The 18,206-nt window shown below is 39.9% G+C and overlaps 2 protein-coding genes across 3 annotated transcripts; both read right to left on the bottom strand.

The window, feature by feature from the left end:
• Positions 1–1,492: 1,492 nt before the first annotated feature.
• Positions 1,493–14,129, bottom strand: LOC306904374 (uncharacterized protein). Of its 2 annotated transcripts, none has more exons than XM_079474230.1 (5): positions 14,003–14,129; positions 13,858–13,898; positions 13,701–13,775; positions 4,518–4,707; positions 1,493–3,376 (listed from the first exon to the last, which is right to left on the bottom strand). In XM_079474230.1, exons 1-5 carry the CDS (start codon positions 14,067–14,069, stop codon positions 2,958–2,960), a joined length of 792 nt encoding a protein of 263 aa, XP_079330356.1. In that variant the 5' UTR covers positions 14,070–14,129; the 3' UTR covers positions 1,493–2,957. The 2 variants fall into 2 exon arrangements, with proteins under 2 accessions (XP_079330356.1, XP_079330357.1); XM_079474231.1 differs by having other exon boundaries at positions 2,232–3,354; positions 14,003–14,092.
• A 1,279-nt stretch (positions 14,130–15,408) lies between these two features.
• Positions 15,409–18,206, bottom strand: caiap (CARD- and ANK-containing Inflammasome Adaptor Protein; the record flags this gene model as incomplete). Its single annotated transcript, XM_079475682.1, has 2 exons — positions 15,409–16,260; positions 16,809–18,206. 2 exons carry the CDS (start codon positions 18,204–18,206, stop codon positions 15,409–15,411), a joined length of 2,250 nt encoding a protein of 749 aa, XP_079331808.1.

The raw sequence follows: 18,206 nt of genomic DNA, 5'->3' as shown, positions 1-18,206 counted from the left end.
TTATATTTTTGCATTTGGCAGATGATTTAATCCAGAGCCCCTCTGGGGTATGCATTCAAGGTACTTTATCGGTATGTGTGCTCCCAGAGAACCAAACCAAGACGTTTTGTGCTACTACCACAGTGTTCCATCAACTGAGCCACAGGACACGCACATGATAGTGCATCAGCTCCTCTTTCAATCTTCAAAGCTTTAAGCTATGTATTTTCTCATCTCCTGCATTTGAGTAGTCACAGCCTGCTGCCGCGTGAACTCCCCGGTGACAGAAACTCACACCACCCCATGAGCAAAAGCAAAAGATGACCAGGTTCTGATTTCTCAGCCTCAACCACCTGGAACAAAGATGCAGATCAAATTAATTTAGCATAACATGAAATCAATTATGTGCTGCAATTTATTTCCACTACTGGCATTTACATTTAGTCATTTAGCAGACGCTTTTATCCAAAGCGACTTACAAAGAGGTCGGGGAGCAATACATCACAAAAGAGCAATAGTACATTAGGTGCTAATACAAAGTTACTAGTTTCAACAAGAGCTAGACCACTACCCGTTGAGAGAATTTTTTCATTTGTCTGTCAAGTATTCGGCGCATATATGGGTTTTAAGTAGTTTTTTTAAGGTTGTGAGAGATGTGGTTGACCGGACCGCATTGGGAAGAATGTTCCACCAGGAGAGAGTTGTGAAGGAGAATGAGCGAGAAAGGATTTAGTGCCCTTCTGAGAAGGCGCTACAAGGCGCCGCTCGTTTGCTGAATGCAGGGTTCTTGATGGGGTGTAGGAGTGTAGTAGGGTGTGAAAGTATGCCGGCGGAGATCCAGTGATAGTCATGTATGCAAACATTAGTGACTTGAATCTGATCCGGGCTTCAATTTACACCAGCACATATTTGATTTCATTTTATGCATATTTGAATTTACACTTACACTGTATCCACAACTGATCCTTCTAGTAATGACATGACATGCTATAGTGATGATGAACTCAACCGTGTACCTAAATTTACATATAGAAATGAATAATTTCACAGAATATTCTACATTAATCTTGAAGGTCCAGTGTGTTATTTTTTGGAGGATCTACTGACAGAAATACTACGTAATATGCATAACTATGTATTCAGATGTATAAAGAGCTTACATAATGAAGAGTTATGTTTTATTAGCTTAGAATGAGCTATTTCTATCTACATACACCACGGGTCCAATTACATGGAATACGCCATGTTGTTTCTACAGCTCTAAACAGAAAAACTGCTACAGAACGCAAATCGAAAATACGTTATCTCCTTCTGCAAAAAAGTGACAACATTTTAGTCCTGTCTCAGCCACTGTAGTGCTTCAAAAGGGAGGATTGGAGTTAATAGTTTGTTGCAACTTCATCACTAGATGCCATAGTAATTCATACACTGGACCTTTAAACTATTTTTAGTGTAGTAAAAGGTCAATAAAAAGAACTGATATGAATTGCAAAAAGCAATTGCAATGAAACATAAACTGGTTTAATGTTTAATAAGGTGTTTAACCACTGTTAATTCCTTTAATTCAGACCTTGCAATAGAATCAAACAACTTTTGAATAGACTGCAATAAAGTAGAGACTCCTGCTAAATAAGATTAACTAAATTTGGAAATCTGACCTGTTTAGGTTGTAACAAGGTTTCTTGTTTTGTCATGCAACCTTAACAACACATAGTCCAAAAATGGGTGTTCATATTATTTTGCCCAACCCCTGTATGTCATTGTAGAGAATTGTGGGAGATGTGGAAAATTGTACCGCAAACAAAGCATCTAAGGCATTCCATTTTCATTGACGAGTACAAAACCAAATTGTTTTTATTGTAAATTCCGCAAGGGAAATACTTGCTTCACTGACACACTGACATCTATAGAGCATCAGATGACAGGTTTCCTTGCCTCTCTTTACAGGTATGAGAAGCCCTGTCTATCGTGTGTGCAAATGTAGCCAAAAGGGGCAAGAAGTGACAGATGCTCTGACACATCTCATCCACCACTGGTAACAGCAGTCAAGCTCTTGCTCAGTTTCCCAGAAGTGTTGCTTGCTAAGCAATACTTGTTGCTGGTACATAGTCATGAGGGGTTTTGGGGTCGAACCGTGGGCTGCAGTGCGGCACAAAGCCCTAGATCTCTTACCAAACTGTCGGAAAAGTCGTTTTGTGAACATAGACATAGATCTCTCTCTCTCTCTGACTCAGCATCTCTGCAAAAATGTTGTAGTCATTTTAATCAGCGGTATTGTGGTATGAGCATTATTACATTATCCCACATTCCCACACATGAATTTGTCAACCTGAAACTCTGGAGTTCGTCTAGAAACATTTATACCGACCTTGAAGTTTTTAGAAAAGTTCTGTGCAACACCTTCAGTTTAGTACTTTATTTTGTTGTTAACCCCAAAATGAAAATCATGTAATTTTTCACTCACCCCAAAGTCATTTGTATTGCTTTCTTTCTTCAGCAAAACGCAAAATGCGATATTTTAAAGAATGTTGGTAACAAAAAACAGCGGGACCCATTCATTTCTATTGTATGAACAGAAAACCAATGCAAGTCAAAGGGTAACGTTGTTCGATTACCAACATTTTTCTGCAGAAGAAAGAAAGACATAAAGGCTTGAAATGACAAGAGGACGAATACATACTTCATTGAGTAAATCAGTAATTCCCAATTCAGAACTATACTCTAACCACACCTCAACCATTTCCACTCTTAAACGAAGTTCAGACAAACGGAACAACCAAACATACCTTAACATCTTTCAGGTTTCATTTGAAAATGATTTACTTTCAAGTTTCACTTTCATGCACCACATATGAAGTTTTCAATAACATTTCAAATATTGCAGCAGCTCTATTCCACGGAGCACAATAACAATAATGTAAAGAATGTAAATGTAAATAAAATAAAAATATTACACATGTTAGATAAATTGCATTGTATCAGTCGACCTCCCCGTCTGAGGAGGACGAGTAGCAGCCGAGTCCAAGAATGTTTTTAACGTGGGGTGATTCGGCATTGGAAGGCTGTTGTTTTTCTAAAGCTGCTTTCCGTGCCAGTGGGAGGCTGTGAAGATTGGGCAGGCCAGAGAGCAGCACACGTGTCAGTCTACCAGTGTCCTGTTGCTGTCCTACAAGAGCCACCCGTGAACTAGCCAACACCACCCCTAGCCGGGTCTGATCAAAGCACAGAGGGAGGTCCTGATCTGGAAGATCTGAAGCTTGTGTGGTAATGGGAGTTGATACGGAGGGAATTACAGTTGCATGAGATGTTGGCTGTTCGGTGGCGTCTGGGTTGGTGTCTCCATTAACTTCTTCTGCTCTGCTGAGGGTGCTTGGGCTATTGAGACAAATTATTTTGCCTAAGAAAACAAGACAGAATAATTGCCATTTTACATTTACATTTACATTTATTCATTTGGCAGACGCTTTTATCCAAAGCGACTTACAAGTAGTTTTTATACAGTGACACATTACTGCAGAGCAATCAGGGGCAAGGTGCCTTGCTCAAGGGCCCTTCAGTCATGACCTGCTGGCACTGAGATTAGAACCGGCAACCTTCTGATCACAATCCCAACGCTCTAACCATTAGGCCACAACTGACCCCATAATTAATTTTACATTAATATAATTCTTTGTTTTAGAGCCATATTTTGGCTTTATTCTAAAATATGATCAAAAGCAAATTAAATAAAAACTACATGTAATCACATTGTTTTAAATAAATCATCCTTCCTTTTCTTCTTTCTTGTTTTTTTCTGGAAATATTAGAGATGCTGATCCTTACAATAATTTAAATTCCAGTCAATAACCCATATAAGATCATTTGTAAAAAGCAGTTATTCTTCAATAACTTTTCACAATTGTTTTATTTTTAATGAAACCCATAATATTCCGGAATTTTCTTGTTGTACCAAATGTCTTAGATCTTGACCTTTTCTTAAGCCTAACAATCATATTAAAGAGAAAAAAAAGTAAATTAATAGTCTCAGTACTACTGTGCCATAGAATTACTTATTTTTACTGGTTTACAGTCTATCACTTTGTATGCGAACAGTATTTGTTGTTGATGCATTATATTTGTTATATTTGAAAAGGCTGTGTTCTCACATTTTCTCCTTACCATAACTTAACAAAGACTATCAATATGTGATGTGACCAGGGCTAATGGATACATTCTCAAACAAAGAGCCCTTTTCCAACACAGCGCCAAACCGTTCTCAGCACAGTCGGAAACAGTGACAGTTCTGGTTGAGCCTCGTTCGACACGGCACGGTTACAAACTGTTCTTGGCTCATGCTAAAAGAATGCCTGCAGAGACGTCATAGCTCAGTCTTATGTGTTACAAAGGCACAAAGGTGTTTACATTCTAAAGATTTCCGTTATCTGCATTGGTACGGCTGGCATGGATCGGCACAAAACGGAACGCTTAAGCAACGAGAGTGATTTTGCACGATGGTGGAAAAGCGGTCAAAAATTATTCAATTTAAAGCATAAACTAACTGGTGTTTTGACTGTTGTTTGACTCCAGTCTCCTTTTGGTGTATGATCGGGGTTTCCAGGGTGTGTGTTTGCAGGTGGGGTCCAGGAAGCGCAGTTTGTTCAAATAGCGTTTGTATTCTCTCTGCAGATCCTCAATGTGTTGACGGAACTCATCAATTTTTCTCTCTGGGTAGTGAGACAACTGTGACTGCTGTGAAATACAGATGCACAGTTAAATACAAATCTGGATCACAATAAATCAACCTGGAAATATTAACCTGTGTACACTTTTTGCAGTGCTATAAAATAGGTACATATTGCTACAGTTTTGAGACACAAAAGTCCACTGGGCGCGGTAAAGAGAAGAAGTGTATTGTCTCAAAGAGGGGTCCGCGGACCACTAGGGGTGTGTCCAGGTGGTCCGTGAAATGATTTTCACCGTGCGGAAAATGCAAATGGAGCCGCATTTGTAAGATTATTGACTAATAAATAATATATTACTAGAAATAAGATTTTTATACAGTTGTATATGACATTTCATAAAAGAGCATAATCCAGACTATTGATATTTATTTTTATTTGTTTGACTTCATTTGAATGAGCAGTATAATTTCAGATGTGCATATTTTTGGTTCATATTGTTAAAGACGTTAAGTGTAGTTTCTGCCACTGAATAAAACTAAAAAGTTAATTGCGAGTTTTTGTCTCTCAGTTCTGACTTTGTTTGTAACATTTCACACTTTGTAACACCCAATTATAATCTCGCATTTCTGAGAAAAAAGTCCTTAAAGCGAGCTAAAAAGAATACTGACTTTTTGATTTAAAAAAGAAGGATAGGCATACACAGTATATCTCAATTATCATCACTACAACCTGCCTAAATAAAAGAGTGATAAAAGCTAATAAAATAATTGTATTATAATCACACAATTTTATCCATGTGTTCATTTTAATCTGTTGTGCAGCACTGTTTTCTCAAATTACATAATAAATAAATACAATGAATTACTAGCCCATATTTCCTTTTGAATTGATTTTCAAATTGTCAATGTTGCGTGTCTTTATTTGTATTCATTTGTATCCAGAAATACTTAAACAATAAACGTATATTATTCTGACATAGCACAACAGTCCTTAATTTACTGCCATCACTTAATTTACTGCCATCATTTACTCACCTTCAAATTGTTCCAAACCTGCATGAGTTTATTTCTTTTGCACAACAAGATATTCTGAAGAATGTGGGTAACCAAATCATTTCTTGGGCCTTTTTCTTTTTAGCATAATTGAAAATCAATGGGGACCAGAAACAGTTTGATTTCCCATAAATTGTTCAAAATATCTTGTGTACATCAGAAGAAAGAACGAATTAAGGGAGAATAAATAATGAGAGTAAATGATGGAAGTATTTTTATTTGGGGTGATTCATCTTTTTATTGTAATTAATGATCTTGTAATTATAATCTTCACCATTTAAATGTGCGTTTTAAAAGAGCTACTGTATATGCCAGTCTTGCTACTGTTGATTTATGAAAGCTTTTAAGATGAATTACTTAAAGTGTAAATGATGACCCACTGTTTGCAAGTATAAGTAGTATTAATGTGATTTTAATTGAAATGTGTTTCTGTTCTATAAAACAGGTCTGAAGTGGTGGATATTACAATGGCATTTAAGAGTACAAATTGTTGAAAGCATATGCTTAATCACTGTTATGAGTGGGTCTTTGGAAAAACAATTATGTAAGAGGTCCCTGGTCCAAAAGAAATTTAAGAACCCCTGCTCTAGAGAATGTGTGTCAGTAGCTGCGTTTCCATTACCCTTCAAAATGCACAAATTGAAATAGCACATTGAAAATATGCCAAAGGGAAACACCCCAGATTCACAAAAACTCCCATGGTTCACGCTCTGAGGTGTTTTGTTTTCAAGCAGTAAAGGGGCATATTTCGCAAAACTGAAATGGAAACACTTTTTATCATATTTACAAGTCACGTAAATGGTGGCAATCTTTGAATTCTGTCACTGCGCGCAGGTGGTCCGGATCAGAGTTTTATGGCAGATGGAGAAGGGTATTTTGGGTCTGATCTTCAGCCTCGGAACGCTTGGAACAATTGCGCTTTTTGTAAAAAACAGCATTTGAAGCCATATCCTCCTGTTACGTGTTGTGTTTTAAATTGTATCATATACGAACTGTTATTTTTAGGGGCGGGTCACATGCTCAAAAACAACTGTAGTGAAACCTTCGTTAGACATGCAACAGTGGAAACGCTATTATTATTTGGAAAAGCTGGTTAAATATGTGCAGAGATGTGAAATGTCGATTATCATTCTGACTGTAAATACAGCTTTCTGCTTTGTGTGACAAATGTTAGCGTTGCAAGATCAGAAACAAAACTATGGGTGGGTTGCCTGACTCTTGTATCACTTTGCGCTGCTTATTAATACAAAAACAACACAACATACACACATTACGTGTATCTAATATAGAGAGGCATGCTTTTTTTAAGGGTAAAATCCTTGACCTTGCTTTAGCAGCCACCTTACAGTCGTTCAGTTACATGTCTTGCCTGCACAGATCTTATAAGGTTCAACCCGTTTTTTGAGTATTTTAGGTCAGCAACCATTTTTTGGATGTTGATGTGTTTAGGAACATTGTGCTGTTGTAACACCCTTTATATATTCAGCTTATTTACATACAGTGTGGTGTTTGCTTTCAGAATATTTAACAGAATCCGTTTTTTCTGCAAACGTACCTTTGCACATATTGGTGAAAAAGTTATATGTTCAAGTCATCAATCTATTTTTTTAAATGCCTTATGCATATTTAAGAAAAGTTGATTAAGTGTTTAAAGCGAACGAGCTACAGAAGGTGCAATCTGATTGGCTGACCAAAATAGATAAGTGAATAGGTGGCCCCGCTTCATTCTTCACTGTGTTAGGTGTTGTTACGTCCAACTGGACGTGTGTGTATATCTATGTGTTTATATTATATAAAAAAGTGTGAAGGTGTTTAAAAAGGTTTTCTTTTGTGATGCATGTGGGTAATGATTTGTTTCCCAGTTGTGCTCGCACAGTCTCCGTAACAGGTTCAGCAGTGCCACCTGACATTGATAACAGCTTGTTAAGGAGGTTACTTAACCTGTGATTACCAGCCTGCTGAGGGAGAGAGAGAGACAAAGACGGGAGGTTTTCTGCCTGTTGCCCAAAGCTGTTAGTTTCCAGGGATCAACGTCTACCACAAAAGTGGGTCGTATGTAAATGATCTCTACTAGTGTGTAGGGGCTCATTCTTAAAGTTGTGCCTAGGGAAGTAAGTGTGCCCAGTTGTATTTCTGTTTGTTTTCTCTTCCCTTTCATTGTTAATAATTAATTTACCGAAGGGCTGTGTTATATTTGTTGCCCACCTTATATTTTCAACCTGTTATGAACTGCAATAAGGGGATGCCATAGATTTTTGTTTTGCTACGGATTTTCATTTTTTTTTTTCTCCTGTTTTTTTGGGGGTTTTATTGTTATTTTATGGACATGTCCCTTCACAAGTCACTGCTTATGCCTTGACAAAATAATAAACTTGCGTTACATTTAAAATTGTATGTGTGTTGTGATTGGAACCTGGAGACCTCAGCCAGCCATTCTCTCTCTCCACACGCCTTTGTTACCTTTCTTAACCCTAGACAAAGAAAATCGTAACAATTGGGGGCTCGTCCATTAGACGCTGAAACGTTTATTTGAGGCGGTGAGTAAATAAACATTTCTCCCCTCCGTCTTAAATGTCTGCTAAATGCTTTCACACTTGTGCATAGGAGGTGGAGTGTGAGAACTTGTTGGCGTTAGAGATGGAGTTTGACTTGGTAAAGTTCTCTATATCCCCAAATGTTGAAGCTCTACATAAGTGTAGGACGAAGGACTTGCTATTAATTGCAGATTTCTATAATCTAAAGGTACCTAGGGAAGTGAAAAAGCAAGTCATTAAGGATTCACTTTGCAAACAGTTAATCCAAGCTGGGATTGTATTAGGGGAAACTGTTGGAGAGCAAACCGCAGAGGCAGCTGAAGCTGTCTCTGAAGAGAGCGGTGGCTCTTCAGTTGAAAGTGAACATGGGGATGCTCAATCTGGCACCATGCTAGCTATCCGTTTGAGGGAGTTGGAGCTCCAGCTCAAACAGAAGGAGAATGAGAATCTGCATTTGCAACTTAGAGTTATTCAGGCGGAGGCGGATCGGGATGTAGGGCTCCGAACTCCTGTCCCAGCCCCGCGAATAAAACCTTCACCGATTTTTCCTATGTCTCCTTCTGTACCTTTAACCCCAACAGAGGGTCATAATATTGCATTTGATGTAAGTAGGCATATCAAACTTGTGCCACCCTTCCGTGAGTCGGAGGTGGATGCGTATTTTGTGGCATTTGAGCGTATTGCTAACAAACTTAATTGGCCAGTGGATATGTGGGCGTTATTGTTACAATGCAGGTTTTCGGGTAAAGCTCAAGAGATTTGTGCAGCATTGCCAATAGAGCAGAGTCTTGACTACGAGGCAGTAAAGATTGCGGTTCTCCGAGATTATGAACTAGTCCCTGAGGCATATCGCCAAAAGTTTCGGAAGCATGTGAAAACATTGAAGCAGACATACGTAGAATTTGCCAGGGAGAAGAGTGTGTTATTTGAAAAGTGGTGTTTATCAAGTAAAGCTACTACCTTTGATCAACTGCAGGAGTTAATCTTGTTAGAGGACTTCAAAAGCTGTTTGGCAGACGCAGTAGTCACCTATTTAAACGAACAGAAGGTAACTTCTCTTCTTGATGCTGCAGTTTTGGCAGACGAGTTTGTCTTGACAGATCGGGGTGTATTTCCCGCTGTGCGTTCTTTAAATGACACCCATAAACATCCAGTAACACGGAATGTAGCACGTGTATTTTCCCGTACGAACGTTCAAAGGGACAGAACAAACATTACGTCCAGTGGAAAAGAGAGACGTGTTTGTTTTTATTGTTTAAGCCCTGAACATTTGATTGTTGACTGCCCGGCGTGGAAAAGTAAAAATGCAGTGACTAAGATAAAGAAGGTTGCTCTTGTACAGTCCTTGTCAGGGGTGAAAGATGAATCCCTATTACCTTTCCTAATCTTGCGAGATACTGGGTCAGCTCAGTCCTTTGTTCTTCAGAAGGTGTTACCGTTCTCACCTGAAATGTATGTCGGTGCAGATGTTCTAATACGCGGCATTGAAATGGGATGTGAGAGTGTTCCCCTTCATAAAGTTTGGATAAAATCTGATCTTGTTAATGGGAGTGTCAGCCTTGGGGTGCGTGCAGAACTGCCTATTGAAGGGGTAGATGTTATATTAGGAAATGACTTAGCAGGACGGTAACGTTTGTGATGCTACTGACCATTCACTGCAGTTTTCGTCTGTGTTTCCTGCCTGTGCTGTGACGCGCGCGCAGGCGAGAAATTATAACGATGTAGTTAATCTCACAGATTCGTTTATGGAGAGTTCTACTGAACCCCTCACATACGAACTTAGGTTAACCCTGAGAGTTGTAAGCCTGCTGATAGTAGAGAGAAACCTGACAAAGAGTGTTATTTTGGAAGAAGCAGGCTAAGTGAGGCACAAAGAGAGGACCCTACTCTTGTTCCCTGTTTCGAGGCTGCGGTCGATTGTAAGCAAATAGGTGGCAAGAGAATTGCGTATTTTTCTGAGGAGAGTGTGTTAAAACGAAAGTGGAAACCTACAGGTGATGACATTGGTTGTCACAAGGTATGTCAGATTGTCTTGCCCACGAAGTATCGTCAACAGGTATTGCAGCTTGCACATGAAAACCCGCTTGCTGGTCATTTGGGTGTTAACAAAACTTTTCATCGTATAACTAAATACTTCTTTTGGCCAGGGTGTAAATCTTCTGTTGCCGAATACTGCAAAACCTGTGTTGTATGTCAAAAAGCTGGGAAGCCAAATCAGAAGGTACCGGTTGCTCCCTTACATCTTGTACCTGTAATGGATGAGCCTTTTGAGAAGCTGATTTTGGATTGTGTGGGGCCGCTCCCTAAAACGAAAACCGGGTTTCAGTATGTGCTAACAATTATGTGTACCGCTACAAGATTTCCCGAGGCAGTTCCCCTCCATACAATCCAGTCTTCCCATGTCATTAAAGCTCTCTTAAAGTTCTGTACTATGTTTGGATTGCCAAAGCAGGTCCAGTCAGATCAGGGAAGTAATTTTACGTCTAAGAAGTTTGCACATACTTTGTTAGCTCTGGGGGTGTCACATCGTATGTCAAGCGCATATCACCCAGAGTCGCAGGGTGCCCTCGAACGGTATCACCAGACTTTGAAAAGCATGATTCGTGCATACTGTGTTGATACGGGGAATGATTGGGATGAAGGTCTCCCCTTTCTTATGTTTGCAGCAAGGGAGGCGGTGCAAGAGTCGACTGGATTTAGCCCAGCTGACTTAGTATTTGGACATACAGTGCGTGGTCCCTTAAAACTTTTGAGTGAACACTTACTGTCCACGCCCTCTACACCTATGTTGGTAACGGAATATGTAAGTTCTTTCTGAGAATGACTCCATCATGTCTGGGAAGTGGCGAGGAAGCACTTACATATTGCCTAGGAGAAGATGAAGTCACGTTTTGACAAAAAGAGTGTTGTTCGCATTTTTAACCCTGGAGATCGTGTTCTCATTTTGTTACCAGTTCCGAAATCTGTGTTTGATGCCAAGTTTTCGGGACCTTGCAAGGTTGAGCGAAAGTTAAGTGACACTGATTATGTGGTGGCTACGCCAGACCGGCAGAAACGTAAACGTGTGTGTCACATAAATATGATGAAACGATACTTAAGCCGTGAAACAAACGATACTGCTCTGATTAAACCTACTTTATCGATGGCATTTCCTGTCCTTTTAACCACTTACTCTCCTGTCGAGGATGGCTTGAAGGATAAAGGTCCAGCCAGTGCAGTAGGAAAGTTTAGTAACTCTGCTATTTTGCGCGAGTTGCCTAAAACACTCTTGCATTTATCAAACCGCCAGCGAGAAGAGTTGATGCAGTGCATAAGTAAACACTCTTCAATTTTCTCTGATCTTCCGGGTAGAACTTCTGTGTTAGCCCATTATATTGATGTAGGTGATTGCACACCAATTAAGCAGCATGCATACAGGGTTAACCCCCAAAAACGTCAAATTATGCAGGGAGAGGTTGAGTATATGGTACGTCATGACCTTGCCATGCCTAGTCATAGTCCATGGAGCTCCCCTTGTCTCCTGGTTCCTAAACCAGATTCCACTTTCAGATTCTGTACTGATTATCGAAAAGTTAACAAAGTCACTAAAGCTGATTCTTTTCCACTACCCCGTATGGAAGACTGTGTGGATCGGGTGGGTTCCGCCAACTTTGTGACTAAATTAGATCTGCTAAAGGGGTATTGGCAGGTGCCTCTCACCCCTCGTGCCTCTGAAATTTCTGCATTTGTGACCCCTGATCATTTCATGCAATACAAAGTTTTGGCATTTGGGATGCGTAACGCACCCGCTACATTTCAACGGCTAATGCAACATGTCCTGGTCGGTGTTGCAAACTGCGAAATATATATAGACAATGTTGTTGTCCATTCAGACACTTGGGAAGAACACGTACAAACGCTTGGCACAGTATTCAGTCGGTTGGTTGCCGCTTCCCTAACCTTAAACGTTGCAAAGTGTGAGTTCGGCAAGGCAGTGGTTACATATTTGGGAAAGCAAGTGTGACAGGGTTCTATTAAACCTGTTGCTGCAAAGGTGGAAGCAATCTTAAAATTTCCACCGCCCACTACTAAACGTGAGTTACGCCGATTCCTCGGTATGGCGGGTTACTATCGTGCTTTTTGCAAAAACTTCTCTGTGATAGTGTCTCCCCTCACTGACCTCTTAAGCACAAGTAGGAAATTCAAGTGGAGCGATGAATGCTCATTAGCTTTTGAAGCTACGAAAGACTTTTTGAGTAATGCTCCCTTTCTTTCAGCTCCTAACTTTGAAAAAGCTTACAAGTTACAAGTTGATGCCAGCGCTACGGGAGTAGGCGCAGTGTTGTTGCAAGAGAATGAATATCGAATTGATCATCCGGTTGCATATTTCTATAAAAAGTTTACAAGTTGTCAAAGACGGTATAGCACGATCGAAAAAGAGGCTCTTGCTGGCTTTACAGCATTTCGAAGTTTATGTGGGAGGAGGAATGGTTCCACTCCTCATATATACCGATCACAATCCTTTGACTTTCTTGACACAGATGTCCAATTCAAACCAGCGCTTAATGCATTGGGCGTTGTTTATTCAAGAGTACAACCTTGATATTAGCCACATAAAGGGCTCAGAAAATGTAATCGCTGATGCGTTATCCCGAGTCGAAAGTGTTGATATATAGATGAAAATCGTGGTGCTGAATTTTTTTTTTCTTAGGGAAAAAAAACCTTAGTGGTGGGGGTGTTACGTCCAACTGGACGTGTGTGTATATATATGTGTTTATATTATATAAAAAAGTGTGAAGGTGTTTAAAAAGGTTTTCTTTTGTGATGCATGTGGGTAATGATTTGTTTCCCAGTTGTGCTCGCACAGTCTCCGTAACAGGTTCAGCAGTGCCACCTGACATTGATAACAGCTTGTTAAGGAGGTTACTTAACCTGTGATTACCAGCCTGCTGAGGGAGAGAGAGAGACAAAGACGGGAGGTTTTCTGCCTGTTGCACAAAGCTGTTGGTTTCCAGGGATCAACGTCTACCACAAAAGTGGGTCGTATGTAAATGATCTCTACTAGTGTGTAGGGGCTCATTCTTAAAGTTGTGCCTAGGGAAGTAAGTGTGCCCAGTTGTATTTCTGTTTGTTTTCTCTTCCCTTTCATTGTTAATAATTAATTTACCGAAGGGCTGTGTTATATTTGTTGCCCACCTTATATTTTCAACCTGTTATGAACTGCAATAAGGGGATGCCATAGATTTTTGTTTTGCTACGGATTTTCATTTTTTTTTGTTCTTTTGTTTTTCTCCTGTTTTTTTTATTTGTTTTATTTTACGGACATGTCCCTTCACAAGTCACTGCTTATGGCTTGACAAAATAATAAACTTGCGTTACATTTAAAATTGTATGTGTGTTGTGATTGGAACCTGGAGACCTCAGCCAGCCATTCTCTCTCTCCAAACGCCTTTACCTTTCTTAACCCTAGACAAAGAAAATGATCAGTAGGCTACCTGCAGAAAGTATTCCATCTCCTTCTTAATGCTCGGAATCCATTTTTTCACGGCTTCCACTGAATTTAACGTCGCCTGCACACGAAAGCATGGATTAGCAAGGCGATTGGTTGTAATTGTCTCTTTAATAGAACAAGAGCTTTGCGTTTCTCCTTACAAGTTTCGGCCTCGGCACGTGGACATCTTTAATGCGACCCTCTAGAAAAGAAACATACAGTACGTAGAAAATAAATGATTGACTATGTGCAAGCAAACACATGGGTGCGAACAGCATTGCTTCAAATAACCAGAGACTTTCCTACCTTCTCTCTCTTTCTGTAGCCACAAGCGATTCAATTTTCCAAGCTGCTTCTCTTCGTTTCTCGCCATTCTTGAAGCATTTCCGGCAACAGGGTATCATGTGATGTTGGATCGGTGGTCACATGACACGTTATTTTCGACATACGTCAATCCTTTAATCTCAAATAAGCGCTGAAATTATTGATATGTAATGTATATATTTACTCTTTCATTTATTTTATATTATTTTGATATGTTTATTTAACCTTTTCAACGTATTAATCCCCGTAAAAGACAGTATCACGTGTTTTAATACGTATCATTTCGAAGACATTATGCTGTGTTTGAGTGACCCCTATTGACAAAACTGTAAATAGCTTTTAATATAATACACGTTAAGGGTTCACCCAAAAATGAACATTCTGTCGTCATTTACTCTCGAGTTGTTCCAAATGTGTATACATTTCTTTGTTCTGATGAATGATGTTTGGAATAATGCTTATAACCAAACAGATCTCAACACCCATTAACTACCATAGCAGGAAAATAATAATGGCAGTCAAAAGTGCCCCAGAACTGTGTGCAAGTCATTTTTCTCACTCTGGGAGTCAATGGGTGTTGAGATCTGTTTGGTTTTAAGCATTATTCCAAATATCATTCATCAGAACAAAGAAATGTATACATATTTGGAACTCGAAGGTGAGGGAATGATGACAGAATTTTAAGTGAACATTACTACATACAATACAGGCTTCAAAGACAATATAAATACATTTGCAAGTTTCATATGACATGTCAGGGACATATGAAGGACTACACATTATGATAAAACTGAATAAATATATATGCAAATAAACTTTTTGAATGACAGGCATTCCAATTCTAATACATTACAAATCTGCTTTTTGAATTCTAAAGATGGAGATTTATTTTATCAGGCTGATAAACATTCACATCTTACACCATTCAGCTTACCTACTATGTTTTGCTTATGACATTTCTCTGATATCGGTCACAAAATGAGACCTAAACAGTTTCAACAAATTCAATTTCCTAACTCACATTTAATAGGCTCTCCTCCTTATTCGTAAACATTTAGTCACTGAGTACAGCTGTGACACGTCAGAGAGGACCTGGCCTTCCCGGCTGAGACAGGTTTCTCCTTAGGTATTTTTTTCTCCATATATTTATCATTTGAGATTGGGATCCTCGCCAAAGGGCTTGCTCACCGGTAGACTGAAATATTAGATTAGCTTTAAGGTTTTGGTAAATTCCGTTAACATTGCTTATTAGAATGATCTTACCAGTCTTACACCATATGCACTGTGATGTATGTTTTCTGTTTTTGTTCTATAAAGCTGCTTTGGAACAATGCACATTGTGAAAAGTGCTATAGAAATAAAATTGAATTAGTTATTAATCGAATTAGCTATTTTACAAGGAACATTTTCTTCTTCAGCAGAGTACAAATGCTCTGGTGGGCCTCTGTATCTTCAGACTCTGCAACCTGAAGGGGTTTTTTATTCACATTATTAGTTGCCTGTAAGTTTGCTCGCTCTCCATGTGTCCAGTTCACCAGTCTCTGCACTGTTCCCACATGTCCGGTGCGGCAAGCACAGTGCAGTGGCGTGTCTTTATTGTTATCCAGGGTGTTGATCTTAGCACCATTCTCCAGCAGTAGCTCCACCAGCAGGTCATGTCCATGCTCTGCAGCTAAATGTAGAGGAGTCCTCCTCCACACGTTCTTATCATCCACATTCTTTCTCTTACTAGTTGTGAGAAGAACTGCTGCTGTTTTATGCTTCCCTGTTCCAGCAGCATAATGCAAAGGCGAACAGCCATCCATGTCCTTAGCTCCAACTTTAGCTTTACCAGACAGCAGTATAGAAACCGCCTTAGTGTGACCCTCCATTGCAGCCAGGTGTAGTGGTGTCTTTTTCTCTTTCTCAGGGGCGTTGGGATCACCTCCTGCATTGAGTAGAAGTTGTATGATGCCTGCCTCGCCCTGTGTGGCCGCCCAGTGAAGGGCTGTTCTTCCCTGTTTGTCTTTAACGTGAATGTCCGCCTTGCGCTCCAGAAGCTGAGCGACGGCTTCCCTGTGACCGTTCTTGCTTGCGAGGTGCAGGGCAGTGAGTCCTTCCTGGGTGAGAGAGTTAATTTCAGCACCCATACGCAACAAAAGCGCCATAAAAGCTGGCTGGTTATGTATTGCACTTAAATGTAGAGGTGTCTGATCTTTAGGACCATTGATGTTGGGGTCTATGCCCTTATCCAAAAGTATCTGGAGTGGAACAGATACATTTAGATGTAGTTTGGTCAAACATAACTTTTAATGTACTTTAAATTGAGCCACAGGAAACAGTTGCTGTTCATTGACAGAGGTTATCTTATTTTGCTTGATTCTCCCCTTAGTTGATAATTTTATCCTTTTACTTATCTTTGATCATTCAAATGAGATATTTAAATTAGGACTGTCAAATCGATTAATCATGATTAAGAAAGCTATATATTTATAATATAAATATACATTTTAATATAAATATAAATTTTAATAAAAATTCAAATTAAATGTATATACATGTACTGTATATATACACTTATCTTGGAATCTTCAAATCGCGATTAATTTATTTGACGGCACTTATTTAAATATTTTTTTCTTGTTAAATACATTTCATTATGCTGTAAAGAAAATGCATATATTCATAAATATGAAAATCCATCCCCGCCTTCACTGAACATCACCAGCTCGGAATACCTGATCCACTCGGTCAACTGTTTGACGTCATAAATAAAACATTTTTTTGTTCGAGGTTACAAGCTCTTTACCTGTGCCACTTGCATACTGCCACTCTGGATGGCCAGATGAAGACCGGAGATCTGGTTTGGAAGTCTGTCATCCAGTCTGGCTTTTCTTTTAACAAGCACTTTGAAAGCTTCTGTGTTTCCCAGCTCTGCGGCCAGCAGCATAGGTGTGTATCCAAGCTCATTACAACAATTAACATCCACACCGTGATCAATGAGTGCAGCCACAACCTCATCCAAGTTCATCTGCACCGCTTTGAAAAGAGTAGAGTTTATTTCATTCGGGGACAGAGACTTCTGCCCGTACTGGAAAAACAAAGACAACAAAGACTTTCTGTTCAGCTTAACCGCAGCATCCACAATCACAGAGTCCACCTGAGCTCCAGCCTTCAACAGAACTTCAGCAGTTTTCTCATTTCCATGGCTTACAGCGTGATAGAGAGCAGTTTTTCTGTGTTCATCTCTGGTATCTACTAAAGCACCATTTCGTAGAAGAACCTCTGCCAGGGTTGCATCATCCTGGATGGCAGCCATGTGTAAAACTGTCGTCTGATTCTCAAACATTTTCTGCTCCTCAAGCACCAGAGCTTTTACAGTACTCTGATGTCCTTTTTGGGCAGCCAGATGCAAGGGAGTCTTTGATGCTTGGTCTGCAGCATGAATATCAGCCCCAGCTTTTGCAAGGGCGAGAGCAACAGCAGTGTGACCCCTCTCTGACGCTCTGTGCAAGGCCGTACGGCCCTCCCTGTCTTTTAAATTCATTTCAGCCCCCTGTCTCAACAAAAAGTAGATGATGGCCTCCTTACCATATTCAGCAGCGAGGTGCAGAAGGGTATCAGCAGACCGGTGCGCACTGTTGATATCCATACCTTTGATAAGATCCTGCAGTAGATATAGATCACCGGTGGATACAGCCTTGAGGATGGCATCCTGATAACTTTCAGGTTTAGGGATTTCTTTTTGTTTTTCTAAAGAAAAAGCCTTGTTTTTTAAAGTCTTTGCTTGACTTCTCTCAGGGTGAGGTTCCCTGTTTGGTTTTGAGTGTTTGACATGACTTTGTTTATCTTTTTCTATCAGATATCCGATTAGCTGTCTCCGTGCATCTTTAATGCCCTCATTAACCCCACCGACGTATGTCCTCATGTGCTGATACAGGACTGGTTCCACTCGTTTTAGACAAGGATAGAAGAAGATGCGGCAGGCGCGCTCCCCTCTTGAGATTAAGATGTTTAACATTCTGGTGTTCTTCTCTTCTTGTGCTGAAATGTTGGACATCAGGGCTCGGCTGTTGGGTTGAAGGACTCCATTTGCGATGAGAAGGTCCAGTAAATCTTCTGTATTGGAAATTCCACTGACCAGCTCATTTTTCTTTGTCCGAATCACTTCAATCGCATAGGGATTGGTAAAGCTGGTTGATCCCAT

The sequence above is a fragment of the Barbatula barbatula genome (assembly GCF_947034865.1).
Source record: "Barbatula barbatula genome assembly, chromosome: 15".
Taxonomy (NCBI): Eukaryota; Metazoa; Chordata; class Actinopteri; order Cypriniformes; family Nemacheilidae; genus Barbatula; species Barbatula barbatula.
Note: the sequence above shows the minus strand (reverse complement) of the source record. Positions and strands in the feature narration are given on the sequence as shown.